Genomic DNA, 27,763 nt, shown 5'->3' with positions numbered 1-27,763 from the left:
TTTTTCCCCCCTTCAACCTGGAATAGTTCAGCACAGGGCCGATAGGTCAGGAGCAGTGCCTGCGCCAGTCTGTTGGTGAAAGGGTTAATGGGCAGCAGAACGGATTTAGGTGCCATATCATTTTACGAGGAATGTTGCCGCACTCTGAAATTACATTAAGCAACTTTGTCTCATTAATGCAGTATGGTCGGGTCCTAATTAGAACCTAATTTGATGTCAATTTAAATTAAGAGGGCTTGCGTAAATTGGGCCTTTGTGACCTGGATAGTGCTAATCTCTAATCAGCAGACTGAATGGAACATGAAATCAAATTCCCGCAGTACCGAGGAAATGACAGAAACAACTGACATTTTAAATTAAAATTACAAAATTCACCGAAATAGATGTTCATGACCCCTGCTAAGGCATGTGTCAGGGAATCAAATGCACTGGAAGGATAAGCTGACAAACCTGAATTAATGTGATGATTTCGGACAGAAAATGTGCTGTGCTTTTTTTCCCCTGCATTCTAAGTAGGCGAAATTTCATCCCGAAACTTTATGATTATTCCTGTTTGCTGAATTATGACTTCTCGGAATAAGCAGTAATTCTAAAGGGTGTGTATGTGTGTGGGTGGGGGTATGCGTGTGTGTATGTATATGTGTGTGTGTGTGTGTGTGTGTGTGTATATGTATATATATATGTATATGTGTATATATGTATATAATTTATGGTAGGGCGTGCTCAGTAGGCAACAGCAGTGTTATGGAGTCTTGCCCATGGTCTCCTTACTGACTAGTTGCTGGCTTAACCACTTGAGGACCTAGGGCTTTCTACCCCTTAAGGACCGGCCACTTTTTTTCCATTCAGACCACTGCAGCTTTCACGGTTTATTGCTCGCTCATACAACCTACCACCTAAATGAATTTTGGCTCCTTTTCTTGTCACTAATAAAGCTTTCTTTTGGTGCTATTTGATTGCTCCTGCGATTTTTACTTTTTATTATATTCATCAAAAAAGACATGAATTTTGGCAAAAAAATGATTTTTTTAACTTTCTGTGCTGACATTTTTCAAATAAAGTAAAATTTCTGTATACATGCAGCGCGAAAAATGTGGATAAACATGTTTTGGATAAAAAAAAAAACCCATTCAGTGTATATTTATTGGTTTGGGTAAAAGTTATAGCGTTTACAAACTATGGTGCAAAAAGTGAATTTTCCCATTTTCAAGCATCTCTGACTTTTCTGACCACCTGTCATGTTTCATGAGGGGCTAGAATTCCAGGATAGTATAAATACCCCCCAAATGACCCCATTTTGGAAAGAAGACATCCCAAAGTATTCACTGAGAGGCATAATGAGTTCATAGAAGATATTATTTTTTGTCACAAGTAAGCGGAAAATGACACTTTGTGACCAAAAAACAAAAAACAAAAAAGTTTCCATTTCTTCTAACTTGCGACAAAAAAAAATGAAATCTGCCACGGACTCACCATGCCCCTCTCTGAATACCTTGAAGGGTCTACTTTCCAAAATGGGTCATTTGTGGGGTGTGTTTACTGTCCTGACATTTTGGGGGGTGCTAGATTGTAAGCACCCCTGTAAAGCCTAAAGGTGCTCATTGAACTTTGGACCCCTTAGCGCAGTTAGGCTGCAAAAAAGTGCCACACGTGGTATTGCCATACTCAGGAGAAGTAGTATAATGTGTTTTGGGGTGTATTTTTACACATACCCATGCTGGGTGGGAGAAATATCTCTGTAAATGACAATTAATTTTTTTTACACACAATTGTCCATTTACAGAGATCTTTCTCCCACTCAGCATGGGTATGTGTAAAAATACACCCCAAAACACATTATACTACTTCTCCTGAGTACGGCGATACCGCATGGGTGGCACTTTTTTGCACCCTAACTGCACTAAGGGGCCCAAAGTCCAATGAGTACCTTTAGGATTTCACAGGTCATTTTTGTTTCAAGACTACTCCTCACGGTTTAGGGCCCCTAAAATGCCAGGGCAGTATAAGAACCCCACTAATGACCCCATTTTAGAAAGAAGACACCCCAAGGTATTCCGTTAGGAGTATGGTGAGTTCATAGAAGTTTTTATTTTTTTGTCACAAGTTAGCGGAAATTGATTTTAATTGTTTTTTTTCACAGTGTCATTTTCCGCTAACTTGTGACAAAAAATAAAATCTTCTATGAACTCACCATACTCCTAACGGAATACCTTGGGGTGTCTTCTTTCTAAAATGGGGTCATTTGTGGGGTTCCTATACTGCCCTGGCATTTTAGGGGCCCTAAACCGTGAGGAGTAGTCTTGAAACCAAATGTCGCAAAATGACCTGTGAAATCCTAAAGGTACTCATTGGACTTTGGGCCCCTTAGCGTACTTAGGGTGTAAAAAAGTGCCACACATGTGGTACCGCCGTACTCAGGAGAAGTAGTATAATGCGTTTTGGGGTGTATTTTTACACATACCCATGCTAAGTGGGAGAAATATCTCTGTAAATGACAATTGTTTGATTTTTTTTTACACACAATTGTCCATTTACATAGAAATGTTTCCCACCCAGCATGGGTATGTGTAAAAATACACCCCAAAACACATTATACTACTTTTCCTGAGTACGGCGGTACCACATGTGTGACACTTTTTTGCAGCCTAGGTGCGCTAAGGGGCCCAACGTCCTATTCACAGGTCATTTTAAGGCATTTGTTTTCTAGACTACTCCTCGCGGTTTAGGGCCCCTAAAATGCCAGGGCAGTATAGGAACCCCACAAGTGACCCCATTTTAGAAAGACACCCCAAGGTATTCCGTTAGGTGTATGGCGAGTTCATAGAAGATTTTATTTTTTGTCACAAGTTAGTGAAAAATGACTTTGTGAAAAAAAACCAATAAAAATCAATTTCCGCTAACTTTTGACAAAAAATAAAATCTTCTATGAACTCGTCATACACCTAACAGAATACCTTGGGGTGTCTTTTTTTCTAAAATGGGGTCACTTGTGGGGTTCCTATACCGCCCTGGCATTTTACGGGCCCAAAACCGTGAGTAGTCTGGAAACCAAATGTCTCAAAATGACTGTTCAGGGGTATAAGCATCTGCAAATTTTGATGACAGGTGGTCTATGAGGGGGCGAATTTTGTGGAACCGGTCATAAGCAGGGTGGCCTTTTAGATGACAGGTTGTATTGGGCCTGATCTGATGGATAGGAGTGCTAGGGGGGTGACAGGAGGTGATTGATGGGTGTCTCAGGGGGTGGTTAGAGGGGAAAATAGATGCAATCAATGCACTGGGGAGGTGATCGGAAGGGGGTCTGAGGGGGATCTGAGGGTTTGGCCGAGTGATCAGGAGCCCACACGGGGCCTGATCTGATGGATAGGAGTGCTAGGGGGGTGACAGGAGGTGATTGATGGGTGTCTCAAGGTGTGATTAGAGGGGGGAATAGATGCAAGCAATGCACTGGCGAGGTGATCAGGGCTTGGGTCTGAGGGCATTCTGAGGGTGTGGGCGGGTGATTGAGTGCCCTAGGGGCAGATAGGGGTCTAATCTGATAGGTAGCAGTGAAAGGGGGTGATTGATGGGTAATTAGTGGGTGTTTAGGGTAGAGAACAGATGTAAACACTGCACTTGGGAGGTGATCGGACGTCGGATCTGCGGGCGATCTATTGGTGTGGGTGGGTGATCAGATTGCCCGCAAGGGGCAGGTTAGGGGCTGATTGATGGGTGGCAGTGACAGGGGGTGATGGGTGGCAGTGACGGGGTGATTGATGGGTGATTGACAGGTGATTGACAGGTGATCAGTGGGTTATTACAGGGAAGGACAGATGTAAATAATGCCCTGGCGAATTGATAAGGGGGGGGTCTGAGGGCAATCTGAGCGTGTAGGCGGGTGATTGGGTGCCCGCAAGGGGCAGATTAGGGTCTGATCTGATGGGTAACAGTGACAGGTGGTGATAGGGGGTGACTGATGGGTGATTGATGGGTAATCAGTGGGTGTTTAGAGGAGAGAATAGATGTAAACGCTGCGCTTGGGTGGTGATCTGATGTCGGATCTGCGGGCGATCTATTGGTGTGGGTGGGTGATGAGATTGCCCGCAAGGGGCAGGTTAGGGGCTGATTGTTGGGTGGCAGTGACAGGGGGTGATTGATGGGTGATAGGTGATTGGCAGGTGATTGACAGGTGATCAGTGGGTTATTACAGGGAAGGACAGATGTAATTAATGCACTGGTGAATTGATAAGGGGGGGGTCAGAGGGCAATCTGAGCGTGTGGGCGGGTGATTGGGTGCCCGCAAGGGGCAGATTAGGGTCTGATCTGATAGGTAAAAGTGACAGGTGGTGATAGGGGGTGATTGATGGGTAATTAGTGGGTGTTTAAAGGAGAGAATAGATGTAAACAATGGATTTGGGAGGTGATCTGATGTCGGCTCTGCGGGCGATCTATTGGTGTGGGGGGGTGATCAGATTGCCCGCAAGGGGCAGGTTAGGGGCTGATTGATGGGTGGCAGTGACAGGGGGTGATTGGCGGGTGATTGACAGGTGATTGACAGGTTATCAGGGGGGATAGATGCATACAGTACATGGGGGGGGTCTGAGGGGGGTCTGGGGAGAATCTGAGGGGTGGGGGGGTGATCAGGAGGGAGCAGGGGGGGGGGGGGGGATAAAAAAAAAATTGCGTTGACAGATAGTGACAGGGAGTGATTGATGGGTGATTAGGGGGGTGATTGGGTGCAAACAGGGGTCTGGGGGGTGGGCAGGGGGGGGGGGGGTCGTCTGATGGGTGCTGTGGGCGATCTGGGGCAGGGGGGGGGGGGGGGGGAAATCAGTGTGCTTGGTGCAGACTAGGGTGGCTGCAGCCTGCCCTGGTGGTCCCTCGGACACTGGGACCACCAGGGCAGGAGGCAGCCTGTATAATACACTTTCTAAACATTACATTACAAAGTGTATTATACACTTTGTATGCGGCGATCGTCGGGTTAACATCCCGCCGGCACTTCCGTATGGCCGGCGGGATGTTGCGGCGGGTGAGCGGCGCCAGGCGGAGGCGGAGGATCGCGTCACGGATGACTCGATCGCTCCGCCCATGCCCCTACAAGGACCGCCGCCATTTGTCTATACGGCGGTCCTTGCGGCGTCCACTTCCCGGCCGCCTCTGTGCGTTAGGCGGTCGGGAAGTGGTTAAGTTGGCCACTAACGGTCCAATTTATAGCGAAAAATCAAACGATCAGATAGTTCTGATCGGATTGATTGTAAATAATCCCTGTTGATAGGCACAATCGATTACGAACGCTTATAAAAAAAAGTCGTCCGATTTGGTTTTTCGTCGAGCCAAAATTTGGATTTTCTTGTTGGTTGTGATAGAATGCGAAGATTGGTTGGTTGATGATGTAGTGAACAATGTATTACGATATTTCACTTCTGATCAGAATGATCTAATCGCTCAAACAATTTTTTGCTAGAAATTGGATTGTTAGTAGCCACCTTTTACTGAACAGGAAGAGCTGAGATTTGAACCCTGGTCTCCTGGTTAAGAGGCAGAGCTCTTAACCAGTACACTACAAGCTTGCAAGTATACATATATTCTATACGGCAGACTTTCTCAGCCAGGGTTCCTGGAGGACTCTGCAGGGTTCCTTGGCATTTTTCCCCATCGTGGAATAAGTAAAATAGAGCACATTATAATAGGGGGTACTGTAAAAAATAAGCACTAAATTTGGGGTCAGAATAATATTGAGCACATTAATAAAAAGCACTAGGATAAGGAGGCAGTGTAATAGGGGGTAGTAAAATAAACCGCCTTACCTACGGTACTTTTTTGACCATACCTCCTCCAAAATAAATGCAGAGGTTCCTCAAGATCACAAAATTGTTTGCAGGGGTTCTTTGAGATCCAAAAGTTGATTGCAGGGTTCCTCCAGGGTAAAAAGGTTGAGAAAGGCTGATATACGGTGTACAGGAGAAGATAACTATACATAAAATTATCTCTAGCCTAAATGTACAAATTAGCTGAAATGTGAAACGCCCAGTGATGATAAAAATTATTGAAACCTAATTAAATGGGAGTAAACCTACATTCAACAGAAAAGAAAACTGGCCCATTTCTACTGTGTCCGATTTCCAGACACTGAGACCCATATGCAATTCACACTTTCTCCTGCGTTATCTCTTTGGAGATCATTTTAACCTTCTCTCTACAATAATTTTCAGCATTTTACAATTGAAAAAGTCCCCAAAAGTTGGGGAAAATGTACCATAAAAATTATTTTGAGTATTATTTTGGTCTAAAATGCATTTTATGGCAAGGTGTGAAAATATTACCTAGGAGAGAACTCGGGAGAAAAAGTAAATTGCATATGGACCTGAGTGCGGGGTAAATTCTCACTAAGCGTAGCAGCCCATTGGACTTCCTCGGGCTGTTTTCACCTAATGGGGGAAATCCTATGAAGATTGGAACCTTATTGGTTGCTCTGGGCTACAAGATATGTTTCCTTTAGCACAGCTTTCCTTCATTAGCTGTTGAATTGCTTCTTGCTTGGTAGGTAGGTATATGGAATGCTCACTGGCATTTTAACTGTAAATGCTGACATTTTACCATTGAATTTGTGTTCCAGCACTGTGACTTCTGCCGTGTTCACCGTGGGGGACAACGTGGTGTCGGGAAGTGACGACCGTACTGTGAAGGTGTGGGATCTGAAGAACATGAGGTCACCCATTGCCACTATTCGTACAGACTCTGCAGTAAACAGGTACAAAGAACTACAGTGATCTTATTACATAGAATCAATGTGTTTCAGCTGACACACTTCATTTCCTGCACTACCCAGATACCGTGGTTTGCAAAAGTATTCGGCCCCCTTGAAGTTTTCCACATTTTGTCACATTACTGCCACAAACATGTATCAATTTTATTGGAATTCCACGTGAAAGTCCAAATCCAAAGTGGTGTACACGTGAGAAGTGGAGCGAAAATCATACATGATTCCAAACATTTTTTACAAATAACTGCAAAGTGGGGTGTGCGTAATTATTCAGCCCACTTTGGTCTGAGTGCAGTCAGTTGCCTATAGACATTGCCTGATGAGTGCTAATGACTAAATTGAGTGCACCTGTGTTTAATCTAATGTCAGTACAAATACAGCTGCTCTATGTTGGCCTCAGAGGTTGTCTAAGAGAATATTGAGAGCAACAACACCATGAAGTCCAAAGAACAAACCAGACGGGTCAGGAATAAAGTTATTGAGAAATTTAAAGCAGGCTTAGGCTACAAAAAGATTTCCAAAGCCTTGAACATCCCACGGAGCACTGTTCAAGCGATCATTCAGAAATGGAAGGAGTATGGCACAACTGTAAACCTACCAAGACAAGGCCGTCCACCTAAACTCACAAGCCGAACAAGGAGAGCGCTGATCAGAAATGCAGTCAAGAGGCCCATGGTGACTCTGGATGAACTGCAGAGATCTACAGCTCAGGTGGGGTAATCTGTCCATAGGACAACTATTAGTCGTGCACTGCACAAAGTTGGCCTTTATGGAAGAGTGGCAAGAAGAAAGCCATTGTTAACAGAAAAGCATAAGAAGTCCCGTTTGCAGTTTGTCACAAGCCATGTGGGGGGCACAGCACACATGTGGAAGAAGGTGCTCTGGTCAGATGAGACCAAAATGGAACTTTTTGGCCAAAATGCAAAACTCTGTGTGGCAGAAAACTAACACTGCACATCACTCTGAACACACCATCCCCACTGTCAAATATGGTGGTGGCAGCATCATGCTCTGGCGGTGCTTCTCTTCAGCAGGGACAGGGAAGCTGGTCAGAGTTGATGGGAAGATTAATTGATGATTGGTGTCAGGACACCTTCTGGGGAAAAGACACAGGAAACAAAAACACGGGAGCCCAATAGTCTAATATGTTTAGTCAAAATTGTTAATGTAGAAGATAAGAATCTACTCACAAGAGTGGGTTGCAGAGGGGCAACCGACCACAGGAAGCAGGTGGAGACAATTAACCCGACTCCACTCGGGGAGGTCACTAAGGACCTAGATGCGGTCGCTCTCCTTGGAAAAAAGAAGGGAGGCAGATGTCCACCGTGGTGTAAACCACGTATGTTCTGCCTCCACCCCTCACACTGGTATCGTATGGGGGTTAGGGATGCACTAAATGGTTTAAAGAGGGCGCCCTGGTGATATATAAAAGCGTTTAAAAGCAGTTTTAAAACCGATAAAGGTTTGAGGTTGCTTACCTCAAGGACGAAAAATCTTTGTAGGGAAAAAAATATTTTATTGGTAGCACAGGCAACGCGTTTTACGGGTCTGAGCCCGCTTCCTCAGGCCAATAGCAGTGCCAGGCCAATTGAAATAGCAAGCTTAGGGAGCCTCTCTTAGCTTGCTATTTCAATTGGCCTGGCACTGCTATTGCCCTGAGGAAGCGGGCTCAGACCCGTGAAACGCGTTGCCTGTGCTACCAATAAAATCTTTTGTCCCTACAAAGATTTGTCGTCCTTGAGGTAAGCAACCTCAAACCTTTATCGGTTTTAAAACTGCTTTTAAACGCTTTTATATACCACCAGGGCGCCTCTTTAAACCATTTGATGGGAAGATGGATGGAGCCAAATACAGGGCAATCTTGGAAGAAAACCTCTTGGAGTCTGCAAAAGACTTGAGACTGGGGCGGAGGTTTACCTTCCAGCAGGACAACAACCCTAAACAGAAAGCCAGGGCAACAATGGAATGGTTTAAAACAAAACCTATCCATGTGTTAGAATAGCCCAGTCAAAGTCCAAATTTAAATCCAATTGAGAATCTGTGGCAAGATTTGAAAACTGCTGTTCACAAACTCTGTCCATCTAATCTGACTGAGCTGGAGCTGTTTTGCAAAGAAGAATGGGCAAGGATTTCAATCTCTAGATGTGCAAAGCTGGTAGAGACATACCCTAAAAGACTGGCAGCTGTAATTGCAGCAAAAGGTGGTTCTACATAGTATTGACTCAGGGGGCTGAATAATTACGCACACCCCACTTTGCAGTTATTTGTTTTTTGTTTTTTTTAAATGTTTGGCATCATGTATGATTTTCGTTCCACTTTTCACGTGTACATCACTTTGTATTGGTCTTTCACGTGGAATTCCAATAGAATTGATTCATGTTTGTGGCAGTAATGTGACAAAATGTGGAAAACTTCAAGGGGGCCGAACACTTTGACAAACCACTGTAGATTGTGGTGCCTCTGTATTTCCTAGTGCAAATGCTCAGCCTTTTTCTTACAAAGCTTGTAACACAGCAGGTGTAACAACTGTTCAGCATTTTATGCATGTTTTCTTTGGTTTATCATTTGAGGAAGCCTTAAACTGGACCACGAATTGAGAAGGATATGGAGGCTGCCATATTTATTTTTAAACAATGCAAATTGCCTGGCAACCCTGCTGATCCTTTGCTTCTAATAGTTGTAGTCAGCATCTGCTTTACAAATAGGGCTTAAAATCCACATAGTATTTGTCCCTTCCATTCCAAGCCCTACATTATGTCTAATGCTAACTAATACAGTATATTTTTCTCTACCCTACGCTCTGGGCTTACCATGCTGACACCCAGTCCATATTCACATGTCCATTAACTCCTTTGAAGCTGAGTATCCATGCCTAGTCCACCTTTACTCCACTAATCTGAGCATCCATCTACTTCCAATATCAGCCGTGCCAAATCCACCTGCCCCCCCCCCACCCCACCCCGCCCAGTGGAGCCAGGTGTAGGTGCCCGCAGTATAGGTTAGCCAGGACTAGTAGCACTCAGTATAAGTAGCCAGCTATAGGTCCCCGCAGGATAGGTAGCCAGGCATAGGTGCCCCAGTATAGGTAGCCAGGCATAGGTGCCCCAGTATAACTGCCCCCAGTATAGGTTAGCCAGGTAGGTGCCTCCTGTATAGGTAGCCAGTATAGTTGCCCCCAGTATAGGTTAGATAGGCAGGTGCCCCTGGCATAGGTTAAATAGGTAGGTGCCCCCAGTACAGGTTAGCTAGGTGGGTGCCTCCAATATAGGTAGCCAGAATGGTTGCCCCCAGCATAGATTAGATAGGTAGGTGCCCCCAGTATAGGTTAGTTAGGTAGGTGCCTCCAATATAGGTAGCCAGTATAGTTGCCACTAGTATAGGCTAGCTAGGTAGGCACGGTTCGCTAAGGAGCATGGTGTGTGAATCCTCTGGTGAATTTTACCAAGTTATTGGCCAAGCAATATCAGAGTGGCAGAAATCACTGAGAAGCATGTAAATCGAAGTGCTTTTTAAATGTTCAAAAGTTTCTGGAAGTAATTTTTAAACCATCGTAGATGAATATCGGAAAAGCAAAGCTTCCTGGGTCCACCACTAGACAGAATTTACCACATTGGTCATTTTAAAATAATTTTGTCCATTGTCTATATGACCTGCTATTTGTTTTTTTTTTTGTTTTGTTTTGTTTTTTTTCTTTTTTCCTCCCGTAATTGGATCTATTTTGGCACGTGCACTTCCATTATATACTCTGGCTGTCTTAAAAAAATTTATAAAAATGATTGTCGTTAAAGTGGGTAAAAATTTTACATAACATTCGATAAAAATGTTTTTCCTACTTTTTATAACCCATTATCATATTTGCATAAGAAATATTGTTTGTTTACAAATTACAAGTTCCCAAAGTGCAGTTTATCTGCTCTGGAACCTGCCATTGCATTTTAATGCATAGCTGCTGTATGTATTAAAATCTATCTAGTGGTCACTTCTCGACACTCTGCTTCTACAGCAGAAAGAGCTAATTTTCAGTACAGCTAGGAATGTATAATAATTGTAGCAACAATAGATAATGTTCTCATCTCTTCAGTTGTGGCCAGAAGTTTTCCTCTGAAGCAAGGAGCTTTTTACTGAAGAACAAAGTGCTGTATTATTGCTGATAATAATCTTTTAGAGCAAGGAATCCTGCTGAGTTTCATACCACATTAATCTGAGGATATTTATGGACTGCTATTGTAGCAGAAAGGGTACAGATCACTTATTGCTCGCAACAGGATCAAGGAGCTTCAACTTTCCAACACAGAAGGAACAATAATAGAAGGGAACATTGTGGCATACATTTGAAATTGGCGCCGGTAGACTTGGGCGCAGGATACAGTCGGTATATGGCTGATCCTGCTTCTGCACAAGTCCAGGCCGTGGTAATTACTATTCCCCCTCCAGGCCGCCATAGATAGTGGGGGAATTATATAATTAGTCTTCTAGCGATTGCTGGAGGCCGAATTATTGTGTTGTTTTTTTTAAGCAACTTCGGCTCAGTCTTCTGACGGCGCCGACGTGACTCACTGAGCGCCGCTGTAGATGTGATTCCCATTATAGTTTATGGTGGCGCCGTCTGCACCCAAATCTAGCAGTGCTGAAAAGCACTGCTCCGAACAAAGACACCGCTAAAATATTGACAGTAATATATACTTAAAGGGACACTGTAGGGGGGTCAGGGGAAAATGAGTTGATGTTACCCGGGGCTTCTAATGGTCCCCTACAGACATCCTGTGCCCGCGCAGCCACTCCCCCAATGCTCCGGCCCCACCTCCGGTCCACTTCTGGAATTTCAGACTTTAAAGTCTGAAAACCATTGCGCCTGCGTTGCCATGTCCTAACTCCTGCTGATGGCACCAGGAGCGTACTGTGAAGGCCCAGTATGGTCTGTGCATGTGCCATGCGCTCCTGGTGACATCAGGGGAAGCCAGGACACGGCAACGCAGGCGCAGTGGTTTTCAGACTAAAGTCTGAAATTCCAGAAGTGAACCGGAGGCGGGGCAGCAGCGTCAGTGAGTGGCTGCGCGGGCACAGGATGTCTGCGGGGGACCATTAAAAGCCCCGAGTAAGTTCAACTCATTTTCCCCCGACCCCACTCCCTACAGTATCCCTTTAAAAAGTGGTCCAACAAACTGGTCTTATGGAGCGCTGGTGGATTTCCTCCTTTCCCCCCTAACAATACCTATTTTTCAACTTTTTTAAAAATGGGGCTTTTGCTTCAACCACCACTTATGACATGTTTTTAGCTGTTGAAGTTTATTGATGAGATTGAGCTGTCGGCAGGGTATTGTCTTGGCTGTGAGCTCAATGCTAGTGCGTCACTGCTTTCATCCCTACCTGTTACAGCATACTGTAAGGGAGACGAAATCCTTCCACATTGTTCAGGCAGAAAACTTGCTAAATCTTTTAAGAACAAGCAGTCCTTCAAATGCATGTGTACCATGCTAACAAACAATGTTCTCAAGGCAATCCAGCTAGCAGAGGATAAGAAAGCTCCTGTATTACCGGGATCACAGCTGAACACCTGAACACGTGTAAACCCCTCGTCTCATGTTCTTTAGGTACTTCAATAGAATGAGACACAATTGGAAGCAAGATGGGGCAAGACTTTCTACTCTGAAAATTCATTCTTGCATCTCTCTTGCTTACTTTTCAAACCGTATTACTATGTACACGTTGCACACTGCTTATATCCGTTATTTAGATTTAATGAAATAGGAACTGTAACGACGTAGAGTAGAATGCAGTAAATTATTCAGGATACCCACTTTTATGTTAAACATCATGGTTTCGGCATCAGAAACACTTCCTATAGCTCTATATTGCTGTATATTGGAATTTATCTCTGACCCTCCTACTGGGGCTCACTGGTGAGACAGCCATGAAGTCATCTTGCCGTTGCACACTTATGCAAAGCGCTCCTGCCCGTGGGCACCTGCACACTACTGGGCAATCGGGAATGAGCTGCAGCAGCAATTTAGGTGAGAGGGGGGGGGGGGGGACGGTGAAGAACGGGGGGAGCGGTGGGCATGAGGACAGCATCCAATACATGCCTACCCCTCGTTTTAAAGATTATCTGTACTGTCCAATTTGTACAATAAAAAAACCTACCAAACGAGTCACAGTGATCTCCTGGATCCCTCCGCTTTTTCCGCCGCGATTTTGGCTTTTAATTGCCAGTTTTAGGCAGTGTTTACAAACAACAAACATGGCCGCTAATCAGGAAGTGATGTTTGCGTATATATATCATGTTACAGTATACTACAAGTTTTTATTACATTCCGAACTCCAGTCAGGGATTCTCACAGTTTCTCAGCATGGGCATCTCTCTTCCCCCTCAGACAAGCTGAAATTGAGAGCAGAGACCTGTCTGTGAGGAATAAACAAAACGCACACAGAGCCTGCAGGGGGTGTGCATAACTTCTCCCTATCACAGCAGAGGCAGTGCATTCCTCTCTGGGTCGACAAAGAAAAGATTAGATATATTACAGAGACAGTGCAACTAGAAAAGGCTGCAGTAATCCAGAGCACATTAGAACAGGTATAGGAACTTATAGGATAGAAGAAATAAGGCTGAACATTTTCTTACAGAGTCTCTTTAAGAAATGTTTCAGTTCTGCTATTTTTTAACAAAATAAGGAAAGAAAGCAATGCAAGGATCCATAGATAATCATATATGCACAGACCTAAGAGTAAAAATAAATGAATCACTTGCAGTGCCAACCATCATGTCTTTTTCAGTATTAAATATGACATGTGAGATGACATGTGGCATGTTGATAAAGACGTGTATGTATATATACCGACAGTTTTTCTTCAGTCAGGACCAAGTCTGGCTATAGCGTCCCTCACTGATCACAAATTACAGCTGTAAAAACACTTTTCTAAGTAGGCTTCTGACTGAAAGGAATGGACAACAATGTCAATAGTTCATGTATTTTTCACTCTGGGACTCTTTGAGAAAAAAAAGAATTTCTAGAACTAGGACAGATCCAATTGTATATCTCATCAGTTTATTTTCATCTCTGGTTCACTTTAACCTCCCTGGCGGTTTGTTAAAATCCGCCAGGGGGCAGCAAATACCTTTTTTTTTTTTAATTTTTTTTTTTTCATGTAGCGAGACAATGTCTCGCTACATGATAGCCGCTGCTGAGCGGCATCCCCCCAGCCCCTCCGATCGCCGCCGGCGAACGGAGATCAAGAGATCCCGTTCAAAGAACGGGATCTCTTGGAGGGCTTCCCCTGTCGCCATGGCGACGGGGCGGGATGACGTCATCGACGTCGTGACGTCAAAGGGGAATCCGATCCACCCCACAGCGCTGCCTGGCACTGATTGGCCAGGCAGCGCACGGGGTCTGGGGGGGTGGCTGCGGCGACGGGTATAGCGGCGGATCGGCGGGTAGCGGCGGCGATCGGAGGTTACACGCAGCTAGCAAAGTGCTAGCTGCGTGTAACAAAAAAAAATTATGCAAATCGGCCCAGCGGGGCCTGAGCGGTGCCTCCCGGCGGCATAGCCCGAGCTTACCGCCAGGGAGGTTAAGAAGTGATCGGTTGCAAAATATACCTATATAGATAAAAAAAATAAATTTCTTTTTTTAAACAAATTTTAGTGATTTTTCCATTTAACATTCCCCCTGAGGAGTCCAAAAGCATAATTAACCAGGTATTAACGTTGCTCAAAGAGCCACAGATAGTCAGGTAGTCCTTGAACCCTCACAAGGAACACCAACCCCCTCCACCCCCACCCCCCGTCACCATCCTAACCGGATTTAAAAGTTATTGAATGTCTACATATCGAAATTGGCGTTGAATATAAAGATGATAGAGCTTAACAAACTTATCTATATTTTCAATTGGCCCAGTTCTCTTAACAGTTCTCTCTTCGCATACCATAAGGTATATTGGTAGGATTTCATAATTTCTTGGATCTCCGGTCTCTTAAAGGAATAGGTGATGTAATTTTTTCCATATTTTAAAGAAGCGTCAGGCATATTTCTCTTTGCATTAAAGTTTCCATGTTTTCAAGATGAAAAATATGATTCTTGCTTAATATCCCAAATAGAAGGTAGACTTGGATAGATTCATTTATTGTAGATTACTTTATGGGTAGCTATTAATATCATATGGCCCAAGCGTGGGACCTGACTGTCATTTTGGTCCTGTCTTTGGTGCGAGGAGCCTATTGAAGGAAAACCATTAAATAGGCATAATTGTAGGGTCATATTAAGATTGCACCTAAAAAACAAAAGGATAAAAGTCTGAACCTTGGTCCAAAAAAGTTTTATGGGCGGACATTCCCAAAGACAATGGTACATAGAAGCATTTGGTAAAGAGCACTTGGGACAATGTGGCTGGTAGTGAGCAGGCCTTTTCTTATGTTTGATGTTAAATGCGTATTGAATCATTTTAAAGTGTGACTCGCGCCACGTTTCATCTAGGATTAAGGAGCGAAAGATTGTGTTACCTTCAAGGATGCTCTTGCTTAAATTCAATATAGGTAGGTCTTTAAAGCGGAACTGTAAATAGTTTTTAAACACAGTGTTTCACTTACCTGGGGCTTCTGCAAGCCCTCAGCAGCCGTCTTGTCCCGCGCCGGTCCTGCCCGAGCCTCCGTTCTCCCGCCGCTAGCTGCTTTTGGTTTCGCCGATGGGCCACTGCGCCTGCGTGGCTCTGCCCACACATATCCTTTCTTTGCGTCCCCTGCTATGGCAGCGGGGAACGCGAAGAAAAGATATGCTTGCCCAGAGCCGCGCTGGCATCGACTTAGAAGTCTAGGAATAGAACGGAGGCTCGGGCAGGACCAGCGTGGGACAGGGCGGCTGCTGGGGGCTTGCAGAAGCCCCAGGTAAGTGAAACACTGTTTAAAAACTATTTACAGTTCCGCTTTAAGCCATGAAGCAAAATTATCTGCTTTTTTCTCTATAGTTGTATTAACTATTTTTTGTTGGATTTCAGATAGGAACAATTTGGGTCTTTGTGGGTTAAAAAAAATGATCAAAATCATTGAGGTTTATTACTCCAGCCATATTGTCTGAAAGTTTCAGCAAGTAAGATTTTAGTTGTGCATAATATAAAACCATGACCTGGGTAGTCCATATATGGCTTTTCAGTTCCATGAACATGAACCACCTATTTCTTTTGAAATACCAAAGTTTTCCCAATTTATAAATGCCTTTGTTTTCCCACTCAAGAAAGCCTTTATGCTGTATACTAGGTGGAAAGCTTTGGTGACCTCATGTATTTTGAGACCTTAACTGGTTGATTGAACCATAGTCATTGGGCTTTCCACGTCGCCCAAATAAATACATTTCATTGGCTTGCCTGTCAGTATTCACACCAATGGATACTTTCTAAGTGGATGGGAAGTGAGGATTCAAGTCACCACAGAATTCAGTTCTATAAAAGAAAAAGAAGCTGAATTGGGATTATGAATATTTGACCTTTTTGTAAAAAGTAAAACTTGTATTTGCAGTTTGAGCGGTAGGCGTATGCAGGGCAGATGTCAATGCTGCACCCTTATCTGCGCGCTCTTATGTACGACGCTATGGTGAGAAATGCATTACGATATTGTTGTGTGATCAGCCACACACACCTCGCTGGTTTCCTACAATCTGTAATCACATTTCAGTGCTGCCAGAGGAAACAACACGGATCCAGGCTACAGCTTTGGATAAATAAAATTTGAATATACTTCATTCTCTTCCCGGACAGGAAATAGGACGACCGAATGAGCTGAGACATTAATGTAATGGGGTGCAATTGCTGTTACTAGACGTTCCATTTATCACCGGTGCTCGAGATGACAGCTCAGCAATTTGTTAAAGCCTCTCTGATCCTGCTGTACAAACTTTCCCAACAAAGAAGTCCAAAACTGATGATACAACTACTAAACCAATGTATATGCTGCTGTATTTCACATATGGTGCTGTATTAGATGAGGTTGTTTTGTTATATACCGGATACACTGATGTCTTATTTTTATATTTGAGGGCTTATTCACAGTGGGATGTTGCGTTGTAGTGCGATTTTAATATCACAACTCAGCATTACAATGCAATGCAAAAAAAAGGTATTAACGCTGCATTACCATGACATACAGTAGGTACAGTGAGCATACAGGCAATGAAAAGTATGCTTTCCTTTACCCAGTAACGTGTGCGTTTAGAGGTAACACACTGCAGCAGTGCGTTACCATAACGCTACACGTTAGTGTGATGCTAACGTCTTACTGTGAACATCCCATAGGATTAGCGTTGCAGTGCGGTAAGCTGAGTTATAAGACTTTATAACGCAGCTCAGCAACATTTTACTGTGAATGCAGCCTGATCGTTTAAAACCGTAAAAATAAATTCCCCATATTTATTACATGAAAAATCTCAGACCTTAGACATGTGGCACCATAGTGGTTAATTGCACCGTACAGGTAATAACTGTGCTTGGAGATTTTGGTGCACGGTAAAGCTGAAAATGCAATCTGTGCAGAAGATGTGTCTGATTGTACATTGAACATTGGTAGGGTTACTGAAATTCTATTATTACCGCATGAATCCGGTAGTAGAATATCCGTAATGTTGCTGATTAGTCTACTATCCATAAAACAACAAAGTTTCTGGTGCTCGTTAAACGGCAAGACGTGTGTCTCTCTTACTCCTCCTAAGCTGCAGCTCGGGCAGGAGAGTCCTCGTTGTGGAGGATGTTCAGGAGTCTGAAATAAGTCTCCTTCAGCGGCTCACTCCTCAATGTGTGTGGGTATGAATTTCAGACCTCCAAACATCTTCCACAACAAGGACTCTCTCGCCCAAGCAGCAGCTAAGCAGGGGTAAGAGAGACACGTGTCTTACTGTTTAATGAGCACCAGGAACTTTTTGTTGTGTTATTGCAAAAGGAGAGGATGGTCTGCACTGGTGTCTCAAGGTATCAACAAGTCTTATTCAGGACATATCTCAATACAGTAAAAGCACAATGCTGACATGTTTTGGACGTCAGTCCTTAATCATTGGCTGTGATTAAGGCCTGAGGTCCGAAACATGTCAGCACTGTGTGTTATAAACTGTTCTTATCACCTTGCTTCGACACCATCGTCTCACAGACTGTGAGATCACTTGACTCTCCACACAGCAAACAGTAGATAGACTTTCTCAGGCTTCTTCAATGTTTACGTTATTTATTCAGGACTACAGAAATACAGATAGATACATTCATCATATCCTAGCCATGCCAATCTTCATGTTGCGTTACAAGCTCGTGATTAGACTCCCTACTGAAGTCACTCAGGCACTTCTTGCTAACCTACGTTCCACTAAACTACCTATGTACAGCAGACATTAGATCAGATTACATAAGGGAAGAACATGCTTAGAGGTCCCAGTCGGCCTTGCGAGCTAGTGCGGAAGGAAGAAGCAGAAGTGAGTTCTCCATTGCTCGCTCCAGATTTAATACCGACTAGGAAAGAGTTAAATATGACATCATCTTCGCCACCCCCTATATCAGTCTATTGGTGGACCCACTCGTGGTGTCATCATACCCGCCTACTCGATTAATAATAAATGAGGCATTTGACCCATATGCAGGAACGTGGATGTTTAGTAAATATAGCCGATGTTTACTGTTCCTGTTGAGGTCAGAGTGGCCGATGGCCTTCTTTCAGGAACATGTTCTCAGTATCTGCGTGTATCCTCTGCTACACGCAGACCCTGAGATGCCTCTGCCTGCATCACAAAACCTCTATTTATTTTAAAGACATACACTGCGGACAAGCCTTTTACATAAAACTCAGGCCAAGTAACTGAGGCCTACTTAAATTATAACACTGTGCTTTTACTGTATTGAGATATGTCCTAAATAAAACTTGTTACCTTGAGACAACAGTGTGGACCATCCTCTCCTTTTGCATGTATGTACTGGGGCCTGGCTGCCTGCGATCCAGCACTGTCTCATAGTGCAGTGTGAGAGGTATTCCTTCGCCTTATAATCTACTTGTGTTGTTGCTTGTTGTCAGAGCCAGAGGGCTGGGCTCTGTAGTTCCACTGCAGCTTTTTGTGTTTTCATATTGCCCTGAAATATTTCTGCATTTGATAGTTTGCTATCGCTTGTCTTAAAGGGAAGGTTCAGGGAGGGTGGGTAAAAAATAAAAATCAATTTCCACTTACCTGGGGCTTCCTCCAGCCCGTGGCAGGCAGGAGGTGCCCTCGCCGCCGCTCCGCAGGCTCCCGGTGGTCTCCGGTGGCCGACCCGACCTGGCCAGGCCGGCTGCCAGGTCGGGCTCTTCTGCGCTCCAAGGCCTGGAACTTCTGCGTCCCACGCCGGCGCTCTGACGTCATCGGACGTCCTCCGGGCTCTACTGCGCAGGCGCAGAACTACTGCGCATGCGCAGTAGAGCCCGGAGGACGTCCGATGACGTCAGCGCGCCGGCGTGGGACACAGAAGTTCCGGGCCTTGGAGCGCAGAAGAGCCCGACCTGGCAGCCGGCCTGGCCAGGTCGGGTCGGCCACCGGAGACCACCGGGAGCCTGCGGAGCGGCGGCGAGGGCACCTCCTGCCTGCCACGGGCTGGAGGAAGCCCCAGGTAAGTGGAAATTGATTTTTATTTTTTACCCACCCTCCCTGAACCTTTCCTTTAACCAATCTCTCACACTAACCCTCCCCAACACCATTGCTGGCGGCTAAATTGGAGTTTTTTCGTACTTTGGTCTCTGTCTTTTGCTGGCGCCCAAATTACCCTATGAGGTCCACTTAAGCTGTAATTCACATTAGTCAATGGCAGTGCTAAAGTGTCCGGCGTTCTGTCTTGCCCCACCCTTATAATACTAACCTACCCCCAAAGCTCCCGCCCTTACCGCCACCAAAATACACTGCTACCCCTGCTATTTGAATCCACTAATTCTGTCCTTCTGTCTCTGTAACTGCTAATTGAAACTGCTAATTCTGTCAATATGCCATAATTTTACAGCTGGCGCCATCGTAACATTTTTCTTTGAGGCACCAAAACTACCAGGTGCGAGTGTGCACCATAATTAACGGTCTTCGCCTTGGGATGCTCGAGTCCCAGGTTTCAATCCAACCAGGGCCCCATCCGCAGGGAGCTTGCCTGGGTGTTTTCCCACAACCCAAAAACTTATTGGTAGGTTAAATGGAATCTGAAGTTAGAAGAATACGGAAGCTGCCATCTTCATTCTCTTATAAACAATGCTAGTTGCCTGGCTGTCATACTGAACTTTAGGCTGGGTGCATACTAACCGTTTTGCTCCTCAGTGCTGTAGACCGAGCATACAGTGTATTCCTTCCTATGGGCCGCTCACTATTTTGAATTGATTCCTGGGGACCCAGCAGGTAGAACACACATATTTTCAATAGATTTCATGCTAAAATCTATGAAATATCTGTGGATGGATTTATTTACATAGCTCTGTCTCTGATATGATAATGATCTGAGAGGGATCTACCTTTTTGTTACATCCACGAGTATATGGCCTGCTTTAGTTAAAATTCCAACTTTTGAAATCGCCTTCCAAGGACTAGGGATGGTCAGTGTGATGCAAATAATTTCAAGTCGATGCAGGATTATGCAAATTTTATATGCAAAGTTATGCCGCTTGAGAATGGACAAATTGAATCCTACCTCAGCAGGATTTGATTGGTTAATTTTCAAGCTGCACAAATTTGTATACAAAATTTGCATGATGTTGCATCAGCTCCAAATTATTTGCATCTCATTGACCATCCCTACCTAGGACCATATGCAGGCAGGAAGTCAGTCCAACCATTGCCAGATTGACGTTTTCGATATATCATTTAGACCATTACCTGAAGACATCCATCATAGCAGATGAACTTTTTTTTGTTGACCTCACACATTGTTCTCATCTGGTGTGGTGAAGGTAAAATGGTGCGATGACAGTTGTTCTAACGTATGAAAATGAATGGTTCTGTAAAGAAATTCTCTGGAATAAATCCCCATAACTACAGACACTCGTTACATTTCAGTGGGATAGATGCGTCACAATGCTGCTCTTTGCTGGGTTAGCGTTGCATTTTATCTGATGAATCTTGTCTGTTTCCCCAGGATTAGTGTGTCTGTCGGCCAAAGGATCATCGCCCTTCCCCACGACAACAGGCAGGTGCGGCTGTTTGACATGTCAGGAGTACGATTAGCACGCCTTCCTCGTAGCAACAGACAGGTAAGCATATTTTGTTATATTTTTGCTGTGTATGAAATGCAGTTATGTGTTGATGGGAATCTGTATGATTCATTCACTAGCTGCGAGATGACATTTGGGGGTGGGGGGGACAAGGAGGAGAAGACGAAAGACTGAATGGTGTGAAATATGAAACTTGTCATTACAATTTCCATTTGCGATCCCAGTTATCTTCTAAAACTGTTCTGAGTCACTGGAAAAAACGAGGTGCTCTGACTTCACTCGATGCAGGCTTATATATGCAAGTAATTGAGAAACTACTAAAGGTACCCATACGCTTGCCCGATTTACCGCAGATAGACAGCAGATTCGATCACTGTGATCGAATCTGCTCTGAAATCGATGTGTCCCCCCGCAGTTCCTTCTTTGCTCTGGGCTCCTGTTGGCTTCACTTCCTGTTGGGGGAAGTTTAAGCAGTAGAGCGCCTTCTACTATTTAAACTTCCCCTGACAAGAAGTAAAGTGAAGCTGAAGCCCAGAGCGGAATAGGGTTCCTATACTGCCCTGGCATTTTAGGGGCCCTAAACCGTGAGTAGTCTGGAAATCAAATTCCGCAAGATGACCTGTGAAATCCTAAAGGTACTCATTGGACTTTGGGCCCCTTAGCACAGTTAGGGTGCAAAAAAGTGCCACACATGTGGTATCGCCGTACTCGGGAGAAGTAGTACAATGTGTTTTGGGGTGTATTTTTACACATACCCATGCTGGGTGGGAGAAATCTCTCTGTAAACGGACAATTGTGTGTAAAAAAAAATCAAAAAATTGTCATTTACAGAGATATTTCTCCCACCCAGCATGAGTATGTGTAAAAATACACCTCAAAACACATTGTACTACTTCTCCTGAGTACGGCAATACCACATGTGTGGCACTTTTTTGCAGCCTAACTGCGCTAAGGGGTCCAAAGTCCAATGAGCACCTTTAGGCTTTACAGGGGTGCTTACAATTAGGCACCCCCCAAAATGCCAGGACAGTAAACACACCCCACAAATGACCCCATTTCGGAAAGTAGACACTTTAAGGTATTCAGAGAGGGGCATGGTGAGTCCGTGGCAGATTTCATTTTTTTTGTCGCAAGTTAGAAGAAATGGAAACTTTTTTTTTTTTTTGTCACAAAGTGTCATTTTCCGCTTACTTGTGACAAAAAATAATATCTTCTATGAACTCACTATGCCTCTCAGTGAATACTTTGGGATGTCTTCTTTCCAAAATGGGGTCATTTGGGGGGTATTTATACTATCCTGGAATTCTAGCCCCTCATGAAACATGACGGGGTCAGAAAAGTCATAGATGCTTGAAAATGGGAAAATTGACTTTTTGCACCATAGTTTGTAAATGCTATAACTTTTACCCAAACCAATAAATATAGGCTGAATGGGTTTTTTTTCATCAAAAACAGGTTTGTCCACATTTTTCGCGCTGCATGTATACAGAAATTTTACTTTATTTGAAAAATGTCAGCACAGAAAGTTAGAAAAAATCAATTTTTTTGCCAAAATTCATGTCTTTTTTTGATGAATATAATAAAAAGTAAAAAATCGCAGCAGCAATCAAATAGCACCAAAAGAAAGCTTTATTAGTGACAAGAAAAGGAGCCCAAATTCATTTAGGTGGTAGGTTGTATGATGAGGAAGGGTAGTAGTCATGTGACCAGGCATTGGAACACAGCGTGAGGACGCCTCTTGGGTATGTTAACCCCCATCACCCGCCCACTCAGGTGCTCTAATTATCCGGATGAGTTTCACATGTAACCTATTTGGAATTCATCCGAAGCTCATCCCTGCATATGTCCCCGGCCGCAGAACTGTGAGGGCGCTCAGCTTGGCCACTGCACCCTGCACATGCATGAGAGGCGGCTCGCTGGCAGCCCGAAGTGCTCCTGGTTCTCGCCCTCCCTTTGCAGAGGAGTGCAGAGAAGCGTTAATAGCAGAAAAGAGCTGGGCACATCTGGCTATCTAAAGGGGGGCACATCTGACTATCAACGGGGTAAGGGGGTACATATGGCTATATATGGGAGGGGGGTGGCGGGCTGGCGGCACATCTGGCTTTTCTAAAGGGGGGGGGGGGCGCATCTGGCTTTTTAAAGGGGGGGGGGCACATCTGGCTTTTTAAAGGGGGGCACATCTGGCTTTAAGGGGGGGGGGGCGCATCTGGCGATCTCAACAGGAAAGGGGGTACATATGGCTATCTATGGGGGGCACATCTGGCTATCACAGAGGTGCCTGGTTCTTCTACTGACCACATATGCTATTGCTCCGTTATTGCCTGATGAAGCGGGATCAAACCTGCGAAATGCGTTGCATATTTGTAGTTCATAAATAAAATATATTGACTGTCTTTACTACAGTCGTTGTGTGTCTACTTGGAGGAGGTAAGTCCACCACTACCTCCTCTATTTACCAAGAATTTGGTTTTTAAGCTCGTTTAGCTTCCTTTTATCCTTTTGGCGCCTCTTCTCCTGCATAACATCTGGCTATCTGAATGGGGAAGGGGGCACATCTGGCTATCTAAACCGCATTTGTACATTTGATTTCACCCATGACCACAACTATATTCTGATGCGTGGCCACACCCATTTTGTCCAGAGGGGGGTACAAAAACTTTGTCCGCAGGCACTGAAAACCCTAGCTAGCATCTGCACCGGTAGCTACCTTGCTTTTGATGGAACCATGTTGTTTTTACTAACCTGCTAATGCTTCTTTGATTGGACCTCCTTTCAGGGCCATCGCAGAATGGTCTGCTGCACTGCCTGGAGTGAAGACCACCCAACCTGCAACCTTTTCACTTGTGGCTTTGATCGCCAGGCCATTGGATGGAACATCAACATCCCAGCCCTACTGCAAGAGAAATAATCCAGCAACATCACGTAATGATGGATTCTGTGTTACCATAAACGCTTTGTGTGTCGCAGTCGGTTCTCAGCCTGCCATCATTGTGAGATCCCAGACATGAGTACTTTGTAAACGTGTTTTCATTCCCTTTACTCTACAAGGCATACCTGGGGGAACCCTGCGACAACTGTCTCTTCCTCGGCTAGTTTCATCCACGGCCCGTTTCTGGGATCCTCTCCATCCAAAAAGAAAAAAAGTGACTTTTTGCCTTGAGCGCCTCCTAGTGCTCAACATCCGTCATGACCCAGCATTAGATGAGCAGTAGGGCATTACATTTCTGTGAAACAAATGTGAACTTCATGTCATTGTTGTGAAGGATGTAATAGTTGCATTTATACATAGGCGTTATCTCCCTCTTGTAAGAGGATTAAAAAAAAAAGTATAAAACACAAAAAAGTAAATTATAAACTGTTACAGAAATAAACTATGAAATAGAGTGTATATTTCACTCGCTGCTTAGTTCAGCATTAAATATTGAACACACCATAAAGCATTTGTTGGCTCTGCCGTTCATTTTTATCCATTCTGGCTCAAGCTTAAGCATTTTAACGTGTTTTTTATTACATGTTTTTTTTTTATTCATAAAACTGCTGTATTGTTATAAGACAAAAGTGTTTAATTATAGTGATGGACGCTTCTAGGATGTTTTGAACATAGTATTAAAGTACAGAGTTGCTCCTTAGTTTAGAGTTTTTGCTTAACGGGGCTTTCTTCATTGCAGAAAATGTTGTGTCTTGAAACATGAGCAAGTTATCTAGTCGTAACCATTACCAAGGTGCAAATGGCAGAAATCCTTGTCTACTGGTTCATATTAAGTGAAACAACAACTAAGAAGCTTGTCTTCTGATGACAATGGTGCCTATTCTGCCGATGTAAAACCTTCTTTCCTGACGTTTATTTGGTTGCTTGTTCTCACTTGAGTGTCCAAAACTAGAATGAAGGGGTTTCTTAGTTTATACCCTGTAAGTGGTTATCAGGGAGTCAACAGGCTTCTGTTTTAAAAGGACAGCTTATTAAGTTACAAGACAAGACTTATTATGAGGATTCCCATTGTTTTGGAACTACAATTTCCAGCAGGGTATTTGGCTTCTTAATGTGTGAAGAGCTACATGTGTCAAATTTCTTGTGCCGACAGGTTGGGAAATGCTTAATTAGGCCCCTGAGGGCACCTTCTGATGGTAACTTGGCTCTTCAATGCCTTCGGTTCCCTGCAGAAACTGCCAGTTGTTTGCAGCTTGGGTGAGAGTTATCAGGTTAGAAAACCTTGCCTAGCCTCTCTCAATGACATCCAGTGCTTTATGCGCTATACATGATCTCCTGTTTCCATTGGCTACACTAGAATGTTCAGCCAGTTAGAACAACCCCGCTGTAATGCATTAATTGCATAGTGAGCCTGGAGGAAGATGCTTCATGCCACAATCCCAGACATCCATGGGGCGTTTAACCGTCTAGTAGGCTTCTGTGTGACCTTAGGGTTATTTTTGCATTTCATATCTCTCTATGTTCAAACTGACTAATTCTTCAGGAATTAGACTGATGTATTCAATGGCTTGAGTGTCATGTCTAGGGACAAAATAGTGGGTGGGTTCATTTTCAATAGTGAGCTCTAGAGAAGGAAAAATGGGCACGTTTGCCTGAAAGAAAAGTGCTCATTGTTGAGCCAGCTTAGAGCAAGGTAATCGTCAGACAACAGAGGCGCCAGAAAGTGTAAAAGAATTCCGTTTGGAAAACGTTTTAAAAATGGAGGGATGTGGGTGGATTCACCTCCCTTAAGCAAAGACCAGCCAATGAGCTGTAGACAAACAACAGTATTGTTTATTGGGGATTCTCCAGGTTATGCAACGCGTTTCACGGGCAAAGCTCCCGCTTCATCAGGCAATCAAAACGGAGAAAAACATCAGTAGGTCCTATCCAGGTTAGAGCGCCTCTCAGCTTAGAGCAAGCACAGTAAAGTAAGTTCAGAGTCTTGCGAGGATTTTAAATCTTACAGGGACTGAAAGGGCATTTAGTGATTTGTTAAATGACTTGTGATTGAAAGAAAAAGTGTATTAAAAAGAAATATTCTTCAGTCAGGTCCTGTGGTTGATACTTATTAGACACGTTCCTTTGTTGTGATGGGCAAGCAGGACCTGTTCTGGGTGCATTGGAGGTCCCTTACTGACCACCCCCACGGATCTCCCTCAACTTTATGGTCTCTGGGCCCCAGTACAGTGTTCGGCAGTGTAGCAGCTCGTCTGTCCCAGCTGGCGCGCTCCTTCATTAGTCCCTGCCTCAGTGTAGTCCCATCTCTTCATCCTCAGTGGTGCTTTTACTCAGTGATCCAGAGCATGTTCTTACATAATACCTGGTCACTGAGAAGATGCGGCCTGTGGAGTGAAAGATGGGAACACACGGACTGTGAGTCGCTACAATGCCAAAAACTTTGCAAGGGACCACAATAAGGTTGGGTGCCTGCCTGCTGGCCCTGGGCTAAGTGCCCAGTTTGCCCCTATGGAAGCACTGGCCTGTGGGAGAGTGGGCACTAGTGGAGCTTATTGCTACACACTCTTGTCGAAGATTACTGGAAACACAGCAACTAACACCAGCGTACACCATGTAATTGGGGGATCCTTTCAATTTTTACAAAGAAAGTAAATGGATTGAGGATCCCTTCAAGGTGTGCCTTGCACTGAATATGGGCTTTCAGGATGGCCACACCCTCAGTCCTTATACACTGTGACATCAGTTTAACTGGAAAACCAGGAAGTTGAGCCAGGAAACCGTTGCATGCTTGTTGCTGTCTTCTTGGTGACCAAATCTTTGTAATCCTTTAGATTATGTTGGAGTTCTAAACTGATAAAACATAAATAGATCCTGGTCTTGCTGGATCTTGTAGTTCCACAGCAATCTGACAGCTGCAGCTCAGCCAAACTGTAGCTAGAGAAAAAAAAATGATCTTCTCCGAGCCTGTTGGTAAAATTGAAATTGAGCGCACAATGTTTCTGCTTTCACTGAAATATTGAGGCAAATGTAAAGCACTTTAACTCCAAGATGCCGTTATGAACAATGTGTAACCCTTTCAGATGGCATTGCCCTGTGTGTGTGAGTTGACCTTCTCTGCAATGACTTTGACAACACTGAGAGCAATTTCCAAAAATAAAAGCCTTGATTTCAAAGGAGTTTTTATTTCTTCTTTTTCCACCATCATGCTTCATAGCCATTGCCGATTATTTCTCTATTTACATTTCAATGCTGGGTAGTTAAGCCGCACTGTAGAATGGTATCATTGACTTGGCTGCACTTGAAATGGGACTCCGTGGTTAATAAGAACGGATTCTACAGACGTTCTGCTATGAGATAATTGTCCTCTGTATTCCAGCGTTCTTTTGTATTATTTACACATGAATAAAGATGCATTCACACTCCAGGAGATGTCGAGGTGAAGCTTCTACTCATAACTGTTTTTGTAGAAAAATATAAAACCAAGTTACTCTTTGTTAAAAGAAAATCATAAAAGTATTTACAATTAAAAGACAGGACATTTAAAGTATAATTCCTCTTGCGTTTTTAAAAAGCTGATAAAAATCTGCATCAGCGCTACTTAACCACTTCCCTGCCATGGTCATTTTCCACGTTCAGCTCAGCTTTGATTACTTTGGCAATAACAATTATCTATATATTGTTTTTTTCAGAATATATTAGGCTTTTTGTAGCTATTTGTTTTTCGTATTTACCTTATTTTGCATGCATTTTAAAAGGAAAATAAGGAAAAAAGTGAAAAAATACACAAGTTATCAATTTTCATACATTATAGCTTAAAGAGACACTGAAGCGAAAAAAAAATTGTGATATTATTTGTATGTGTAGTACAGCTAAGAAATAAAACATTAAGATCAGATACATCAGTCTAATTGTTTCCAGTACA

General features: G+C 43.9%; 1 protein-coding gene across 8 annotated transcripts in view; it reads left to right on the top strand.

Moving 5' to 3' along the window:
* The window catches only part of WDR37 (WD repeat domain 37), a 248,229-nt gene extending 221,215 nt beyond the window's left edge, over positions 1-27,014 (top strand). For 7 of the 8 annotated variants that reach the window (XM_068235817.1, XM_068235816.1, XM_068235815.1 and 4 more), the window contains 3 exons: positions 6,599-6,733; positions 20,837-20,951; positions 23,689-27,014. In XM_068235817.1, coding sequence (XP_068091918.1) covers positions 6,599-6,733; positions 20,837-20,951; positions 23,689-23,820 — 382 coding nt within the window. In that variant the 3' untranslated portion in view covers positions 23,821-27,014. The remainder of the gene's footprint in view (positions 1-6,598; positions 6,734-20,836; positions 20,952-23,688) is intronic. The other variant, XR_011020768.1, reaches the window with a different exon arrangement.
* Positions 27,015-27,763: the final 749 nt, after the last annotated feature.

This window comes from Hyperolius riggenbachi, chromosome 5, assembly GCF_040937935.1.
Source record: "Hyperolius riggenbachi isolate aHypRig1 chromosome 5, aHypRig1.pri, whole genome shotgun sequence".
NCBI lineage: Eukaryota > Metazoa > Chordata > Amphibia > Anura > Hyperoliidae > Hyperolius > Hyperolius riggenbachi.
Note: the sequence above shows the minus strand (reverse complement) of the source record. Positions and strands in the feature narration are given on the sequence as shown.